Source organism: Gossypium raimondii, chromosome 9, assembly GCF_025698545.1.
Source record: "Gossypium raimondii isolate GPD5lz chromosome 9, ASM2569854v1, whole genome shotgun sequence".
NCBI lineage: Eukaryota > Viridiplantae > Streptophyta > Magnoliopsida > Malvales > Malvaceae > Gossypium > Gossypium raimondii.
In genome coordinates, this window is record NC_068573.1 from 44,094,239 (window position 1) to 44,102,488 (window position 8,250).

Below are 8,250 nucleotides of genomic sequence, written 5' to 3' on the forward strand. Positions count from 1 at the left end.
CATAAAATATAAAAATATTATGGGAAATAAATATAAGAATATAAAAATACATAAAAACTTTAAACTTTTCCAAAATTTTCAAAAGAAATATTAAGAATACATAAAATATGTTTTGTTGATGGAAGGCAATCAAGTAAGAAAAATATATATACAAGTATAATACAAAAAAGTTTACTTTTTTTTTTCTCAAAATTTGCTTCTCTTTCAAAATTAAAATCATAGGGGACCATGAAGTATTGTCCTTGTGTCATAGGCCGGGATACAAAGCAAGTGACCATCGCATAAAATGTATCCTATGAAGGTCTAACGATTAGATGGAGATTATTCGACTTACGAGAACGAACTCGATTTAAAAAATTGTTGAAGAAGCCTAGTAGCCCAATGAAGAAGATATGGAAAGTTAGGCTACATTGGTAAAAAAACTAACCTTAAAATATTAAAGAAAATAATACATGATAAGATTAAATTTAATTTAATTATGTAATTTTGTAAATCACGTAAGGATAAACTTCATCTTGTCCGTCGGTCGATGTAATTTAGCTTTAAACAAATAGCCTCCCCTCAATTATAGACCATCCATTAATCTGTGATGTACTGTATTCTTTGAAAGCAAATACTTAAATACCTTTCGTGCAAATTGCGAAATTAAAATTCTAACAGTAATATTTGGTCGTGGTTATCCTACTCTTAAAACCCACCAAAGGATATGAAATTCAAAACACCATTATATGTGGTCCTCCAAATACTAGATTAACCTCCTTCAGATCCACATTGCCTCTTCACCATTCGGGTTGTTAGAGTTGTTGAAACTGGGTGGAATTTATATTGGAAAAAAGACAAGACATCCCCATCAACTAAAAACATGGATATTAAATAATTATTTGATTTCAAAAAGGAAAAAATATTTGTTTTATAAGGATCGTTGGAATGGCGGCCCACATGGGAATGGACGGTTGAAACGTGAAAGACCTTTCCACTGATTCCTACTTTGATCGGTAGGTTCGGCATTTACGATGCCGGCTCATACTTTTCCCCTCCCTTCCCTCTTACTTCCCTGCTTCTCGTCACCCTTCCATCATCTCTTTAAAAAAAATTTGAATCCATTCTCCTCCAGAGAAGAAAAATTCTCCCCACGCTCTGTATTCATATTTTATGAACCATATGTAAAAAAAGAAAAACAAGTTTCTGTTTCTTAATGGCTGCCAAGTTGGGTTCGTTTAGGCACTCCCTGCTAGAGAAAAAGGGGAGAACAAAGGGGTACCCAGTGCTGGGACTGTACGAGGAAGAAGAAGAAGAGCAAGGGAAAATATGCTTTTCTTACAGGTTGGTAAGCGACAAAGTGACTGGGTTCTCAAAAAAGGTTCAAGATGTTGCACGCAAGGCATGCCAAATGGGAATATCGGATCCCAGAAAGATTGTTTTCTCTGCCAAGGTGGGTCTTGCCTTGATGCTTATTTCTTTGCTTATCTTCTTGAAAGAACCCATCAAGGAGCTCAGTGAACACTCTGTTTGGGCTATTCTTACTGTTGTTGTCGTCTTTGAATTTAGTATAGGTACGTAATTTTATTCTTAATCATGCTTCTATTCATTTCTTTATTTATTGTTGTCTTGGTTTTTGAAAACATACATCCCCTGGTTTCTTTAATGATTTTATTATTTCCTTCTTTTATGGTTGGAATAATTGCTTTTATGAACTGAAAATAACACCGTAATTGATTAAAACTAAACAAATAGAAACTCTGAATGAATTAATACCATAATTGTTTTTTTCCCCTGTAGGAGCAACTCTTAGCAAAGGATTTAACCGTGGGCTAGGGACATTATCAGCTGGAGGTCTTGCATTGGGTATGGCTGAATTGTCTCAATTGGCTGGAGAATGGGAAGAAGTTGTTATTGTTCTTAGCATCTTTATAATAGGTTGGGTTTCGTGGTCATCAGTTGTGTTTCAACTCTCATGTAGTATGCTGTTAATTAGTAGTATCTTTACGAGTTACTCGTAGGTTTACTCTGACATGACACACATTACCAGGATTCTTTTCAACTTATGCAAAACTGTACCCAGCAATGAAGCCTTACGAGTACGGTTTCCGCGTGTTCACGTTGACGTATTGTTTCATAACGGTATCCGGGTATAGGACAGGGGAATTTGTCCATACAGCAGTGACGCGATTTTTGCTAATAGCACTTGGTGCCAGTGTTAGTTTAGTTGTTAATATAGGCATTTACCCCATCTGGGCCGGTGAGGATCTGCACAACTCGGTGGCTAAAAATTTCATGAGTGTGGCGAATTCTTTAGAAGGTTAATATGCATCTAATGTTTACTTATTTATCTCTACGAATTTCAAAAGTAAGCTATCATTCTCATGCTTATTTACTTCCACATTTGATCAGGATGTGTTAAAGGTTACCTTAACTGCGTTGAATATAAACGGGTCCCTTCGAAAATTCTAACTTATCAAGCTTCAGATGACCCGGTTTACAGTGGCTACAGATCAGCTGTGGAATCGTCGAGTCAGGAGGAAGCTCTGGTAATTTTTGTTGTACTTTTGTTGCATCTTGAACTTGGTACTTGAAATTTTCATGTTGTTGTATTTATTCCGTTTTTCCTTCTTTTTCTGTTCCTATGCAAAGTTGGGCTTTGCCATCTGGGAACCACCGCATGGTCCATACAGGTCACTTGGTTACCCATGGAAGAATTATGTCAAAGTAAGTGGAGCATTGAGGCATTGTGCATTCATGGTCATGGCATTACATGGCTGTATACTTTCAGAAATACAGGTACTTATTCATACCTATCTCGAATGTATGCAATTGATGGTCAATTCCACATTCTTCCTGCATTGTTTTTTCTATAGCAGTGTGGCACTAGGATCCCTGAGTCATTGGCTTCCCTTTTTTCATTTAGCAGTTATTCATTTAGCACCAGGTTTATTGCTATGTTGCTTTGACTCTTCAGTTTTCTTTAAGCACATCCATATCCAACGCATATCAAGACATAGGTATAGGTATGTTTATTGAGAATCACAGTTTACTGATAGATGATTATCCGTTACAATTCTTCTCCTTGTTGACCATTGTAATTGCTACTTTTTTAATTTATTTTCTTAAAAAAGAGATGGGTTCATGTATTTTGAATAATAATATTTGTATGTGTAGGCTCCACCGGAACGGAGACAAGTCTTCAGTCAAGAACTTCAGAGGGTAGGCACTGAAGGTGCTAGAGTGTTGCGTGAGCTAGGGAACAAAGTAAAAAGGATGGAGAAATTGGGTCATACTGACATTCTATGTGAAGTAAGTGAAGCTGCAGAAGAGTTGCAAAAGAAAGTTGATCGGAAATCATACCTCCTTGTCAATGCCGAAAGTTGGGAAATTGGGAACCGACCACAGATTCTATTAGAGCCCCAAGATTTTCTTAGCTCGGATGGTGAAGAACACAAATTCCTGGGTTATAAGTCCTTTAGTGAAGCAGTACTTGATCTCAGATCAGTTTCCATGCCAAATAATTGGGATTACCTCAATACCAATGGGGATATCAACCCCATTGTCTCTCCTGGCACACCCTCTGAAGATTTACTTAAGCAACAGATATCATGGTCAGCATGCCCTACGTTTAACCCCGATGCAAAGAAACTTCCAGAAGAGTCAAAAACATATGAGAATGCAAGTGCATTGTCATTGGCAACATTTACTTCACTTTTGATTGAATTCGTTGTAAGGTTGCAAAATGTTGTCGATGCATTCGAAGAGCTGAGTGAGAAAGCAACCTTTAAGGAACCTGATGAGCTACCAGCAGCAGCAGCAGCAAGAGAGTCCATTGGCTTTTGGTCCAAATTGTTTAGAAGCCTGAAGTTTTAGAATTTGCATAAAACATAGTAGTTAAGAATTAGAAAAGTAGGAAATGGAATTGCTTGGAGCCTAAAGCCGGCGTTACAGCCTAAGATCTGGACCTCAACATGTAGGATTTTAACAAGTCTCTTCCCAATATAATGTTCTATAACTTAATGAGATCGGATCTGATAGAATGGAATGGAACGTGAAGTGAACACTGCTGTCTTAGCCAGACTCGACTTAAACCGACAGTGTACAATGTTGTAGGGTAAACATTTTGACCTCTAACTGCAACTGCTTTAGCCATGACTTCTATGTTATCATCCATCAATCCATGTTAAAACTAGTCCATTCGAACCAGCGAGTTTTAGATGGGTTCGATCTTTGTTATTCGAGAAGTACAACATGAAACTGCCATTGTTTTCGGGTTATGAGGTGGAGAATGTTATGATTTTCTTTATTGTCCTTGATCCCATTTCTCCCCTGGTATCACTTCAATGCTGCTTTGAATGGCTTCCCAAGCATCCAAGGGTTAACTCTTTTCTTTTCGGTATATTTAAGAGTTGGCTTTTGGTGAGCTGCATCGGTCGTTAATAGCTCAAGCTTATTGCTGTTGAAACATAACTGCTGACATTTTCGGTCAATGCAGACATCATCATTGCTTCTTTTGAGGTGATATTTTATTGAGCTTGCCTGAATTCAAACAAATTCGAAGTTGTATCTTCGTCAGTAGTTTTGATCACTGGTCAGGTCACGGTTTGGCTTAACCAGCTCAAAAATTAAAATATTTAAGATTGTTTTTACAACTAAATTTAAATAATTATCTTTTGGTACAGAAATATCTTTTATTAATAAATAGTAATTCGGTCAAGTCCAGCTGAATTAATTTACGAAGTGAATTGTTTAAATCTCGGTACAGGTAGATCTAGTCTATTGGGCCGAGTGGGTAGCCTAATACGGGTAAATCAAATATTTTGGGCCTTTAAGAGAATTAAAAATTATCATGATGGTTATTAGATAAAAAATCAGCCATTTTGCCAATATAAAAGAACGCAAAATGTATTATCTTCCTATTTATAGGTTGGGGATGGACTATGGATACTTCTAGTCATTGTGTCAAAAAGAGCAGGAACTTTTAAAAGTAATTTGATTTTAAAACTAACAAAATATACAAATCATATATCAACACACATATAATATAACACAAGTGGTGCTATGCTTTATCTATTTAATTTTTATAGTTTTTTTTCTTTTTGAAGATAATTGAATAAATAATTTATTTATATAACTTAAATTTGATGAATAAATTAACTTTCTTTTTCATATTTTTGTTTATTTAATTAACTATTTATTTTAAGGGAAAATATTTGGTAATAAAAAATATACCTCAATGTACCAAATACTAACATTATTTTAGACACAAATTTTAGAATATTCACTTAACAATTTATTATAGCTAATATATAGTTAAAAAACAAATATTTAAATTTCTATTTATCTAACTATTTATCCAGTTAACATAGGATGAAAAATATTTATTTATTCATTTAAATTAAAAATTGGGAAAAGAAACCATAACATCTAATATTTAAAAATTTGAATTTGAAAATCTCTTCTAAATACTTAATTATTAAAATATTTAGTGAATTTTAAAATTAAAATATATAAATATTTAGTTTCAAATTATATTCATAATATTTATCTTAAAATTAAATTTAAAATGAAAAGGTTTCATTAAATAATTATCTTAAAATGAAAATGTAAAATTTAAAAGCAAATTTTATTTATCTAATTAACTATTTACGTAATTAACGTGAGATAAGAAAACGTACATTGATTAATTCATATAAAATTAAAATTTTCAAAAAGAACTTAACATCTAACATGTTAAAATTTTATGTTTTGAAATCCAATCTATCTAATCTTTAAAAATTTAGTAAAATTTTGAAGTAAAATATAAAAAAATCTACTAAATTTAAATTTATTTTGAAAGTTTTTATCTTAATAATTCTCAAATTAAATTTAAAAATACAGAAAAATATTGAGATATTGATAATCTATATTTATTATCTCAATTATTATATTCATTTATTGCTTCCTATTACTTTTACTATATTCTTTCTTTGTTATATTTTTTACTAATATTTCTTTTTTCTTTTAAACTTTTACTTCTATTTTGGATCAAATTTAAGGTATATTTTTCTTCATTTTCTCTTAAAAATGCAATAAATTAATATTTAAGGTATAATTTAAGTTCACACACACATATATATATATGTCAATTTTGAATCAGTAAGGGTCAAATTAAATTTTAAACTCTTTATATTCTTTTTAATTGATTTATTTCAGACACAGTTTTGAAATTTATTCTATTGAATGCTTGCATATATTTTTCACATTTTTAAATTTATGCATCAATTTTGTTGTTATATTTGATTCTTAAAATAATAACTTTAAGCATGTAATGGTTTTTTAACGTTAATATAATTGTACAAACAAATAAAAATAAAATATCAATATTGTAGTTTTAGCTTTTCAAATGAAGTATTTATTTTCATTAACTATTATAATATAATATTAAAATGTCTAAAATTTTAATATTATAGTTGAAAATTTTGGAAATTATTGCTAGAAATTAGTAACTTTTTAAACATAAGGGATAAATTTTCTAAACACTCGTAAAATTTTCATTATATAATTTTAAAAGATATGCATAAAATTTTAAGAAATTAAAATTTTAAAAATTATTTAATCTTTTTAGCAACATAGGTGAATTTGAATTTTAAAATATGTAAATTATATATTTTAAAACAAATTAATAAAATTAAACTTTAAAGAATTAAAACATGTTTCTAAAATAAAAAATATTTATCATAAATAAATTTCGTAAATAAAAATTAATAGATTTCACAAACACTTTTTATATTTTTAAACTATAAAACTGTATATTTCATATATTATTTTAACGAATAAAATAACAAATTAAAATATATAAAAATTATAAAATAATTTAAACTTACTTATAATATTAATCATAAAAGTTATACAAAATTATTTTAATTAATGAATTTATCGAATGATTTTAAATATATAAATATATATATATATAATATTTAAATTTACTATAGATGGTATACATATGTTCAACATCCATGATCTTTTAATTAATAAATTTATTCAATATCTATTTTTGATAATATAAATTTTATATAAAAATGTAAATTTTATATTTCTATGACTTTCAAACATAAACGCATTGAAGTGTAAATAATGTATTTTATTCTAACAAACGAAATTTAAGCCCAGAAAATATAGTTAGGGGTTGACAAGCCCCGAACCCTCAAATAAAAAATTTCTATTTAAACTTTTAAATCATTGAAAGTAAAATTGTATTTTGGCTCTCATAAAATGATAAAATTTGATTTAATCCTTTAAAAATTATAAATATATAGGCTGTTAAAATAGTAAAATTACATTTTTATTATTGTAAAAATTATAATGTAATTTCGATTCCCTAAAAAATATTCTTACTTCGCTCTTGTTTAAGCACTGGGTTTCATTTAGCAGCTGAAACCAAAATATGCATGCTGCGACCCATTAACAGACATAAAGAGTCAAATAATTACAAGAGAGATGAAATACTAAAAATCTCATATTGTTCTCTTACAGTTTTCAATGATTCTCACTCATATTCTAAAAACCACAAATAGTGCTGCAAAATGCCCGCAGAAAGGTCTACTTGATAAAGCGGTTTATTAATTTTTTTCTTTTTCCGACTTGTCGATTGAAATAAAGTAAGAAGTGGTATGGTAGCTTCTAAAAAGTAAGTGATTCACTAGGTGGCTGTTAATTGTACATGTGAAAAATCGAAACTACCTTTATGATGCTTTTTTTCTTCTCAATAATAGTGTTTGAACTCATGTTATTTTTGTAAAAAGTGAACATTTGATTAATAGGTCACAATTTAAGATTCATATTTATGATATGTTTATTTATCATAAATTTTTTTTTTATGTTCAATTAGCTATTTGAATATGTCTTTTGATACATGGACTTAGATTCATGGTTCAAATAAGTCATTTACCTTTAAGTACTAATTTGGACAAAAATCTAAATTCAAGTGTTGATTTAAAATCAATAAGCCAAGTTTATATATTTAATTGGACCAAAATAAAATTTTAAGTACTAAATTGAACCTTATTAAAGCTAAGTTAAAGTTCCAAGGGATGAATTTGAACTTTGAAACAAATTCAAGTACTGAAATGCATATTTACACATTTCCTTAAAAAATTAACAATATTAATAAATGAATGAAAATCAAAATAATTTGAATCAAAATTTGGGATTTATTCAAATTAACTACCTAAAACTGTGCAAAATTGAGATAAAAAATAAAAAAATACCAATATCTATTTGATAAAA

The 8,250-nt window shown here is 29.6% G+C and overlaps 1 protein-coding gene across 1 annotated transcript; it reads left to right on the forward strand.

Annotated features, from left to right (window-relative positions):
* The first annotated feature begins 1,001 nt into the window (after nt 1-1,001).
* Nucleotides 1,002-4,493, forward strand: LOC105800089 (aluminum-activated malate transporter 9). The gene is made up of 6 exons (XM_012630997.2): nt 1,002-1,553; nt 1,780-1,917; nt 2,030-2,299; nt 2,392-2,528; nt 2,632-2,778; nt 3,157-4,493. The coding sequence occupies exons 1-6, from the start codon at nt 1,196-1,198 to the stop codon at nt 3,853-3,855; spliced, it is 1,749 nt and encodes a 582-aa protein (XP_012486451.1). The 5' UTR covers nt 1,002-1,195; the 3' UTR covers nt 3,856-4,493.
* Nucleotides 4,494-8,250: the final 3,757 nt, after the last annotated feature.